Genomic DNA, 692 nt, shown 5'->3' on the forward strand with positions numbered 1-692 from the left:
AATATTTTCATTTTACCTGATATTTTTAATCAATTATATAGATAATCAGGAAGTTTCCATTACATTAACTTTTTTTCGAATTTGATTTGACATTCATATGATGTTTGTAAAGAAGATAGAATGTTAAAGAAATTTTGAAATGAATTTAAATAGTTTATAAACTTTTGAAATGAATTTAAATAGTTTATAAAATGTGTACATTGATCTAGAAGCGGAATATATTTAGTAAGTCATAGATGTCATAACTTCAGAATTCTCGTTTCGCTCCTTGCGTGTGTACTGCTATATAAAATATTTTAACTAACATACTGAACACAGAACACTTGTAATGAGATTTACAAGACAGATTATCAAATATTCAATGGAATAAAGTAATAAAAATACTAATATTAATGCCAATAAATCGCCAGTTTTACGTGAATTCACAAAAAATCACTTTTTATTTGATACTTACAGTAATGGCCAGCACACTTATAATAATGATCAAAGTTTTCATCTTGATCCTTTAAATATTTCCAAGGAGGAGACAAATGTGTTCTGCAATGCTTTTCTTCGTAAACTGAATCGCACTGAAATTGCTATCCTTCATTTATATACAGTTTCACATACACAAATATGACTACATATATAGATTGATATAGTGTGTTGCTGATCGTAATTAGATTTATTCATATTCCTAATATAATTGGTTT

At 26.3% G+C, this 692-nt stretch overlaps 1 protein-coding gene across 1 annotated transcript in view; it reads right to left on the reverse strand.

The window, feature by feature from the left end:
* The window catches only part of LOC106751224, a 3,385-nt gene extending 2,889 nt beyond the window's left edge, over positions 1-496 (reverse strand). Inside the window, exon 1 of the mRNA XM_014632063.1 lies at positions 455-496. Within this exon, the coding sequence (XP_014487549.1) occupies positions 455-496 (42 nt within the window). The remainder of the gene's footprint in view (positions 1-454) is intronic.
* Positions 497-692: the final 196 nt, after the last annotated feature.

This window comes from Dinoponera quadriceps, unplaced genomic scaffold (genome assembly GCF_001313825.1).
Source record: "Dinoponera quadriceps isolate SergipeBrazil2010 unplaced genomic scaffold, ASM131382v1 scaffold9952, whole genome shotgun sequence".
Classification (NCBI taxonomy): domain Eukaryota; kingdom Metazoa; phylum Arthropoda; class Insecta; order Hymenoptera; family Formicidae; genus Dinoponera; species Dinoponera quadriceps.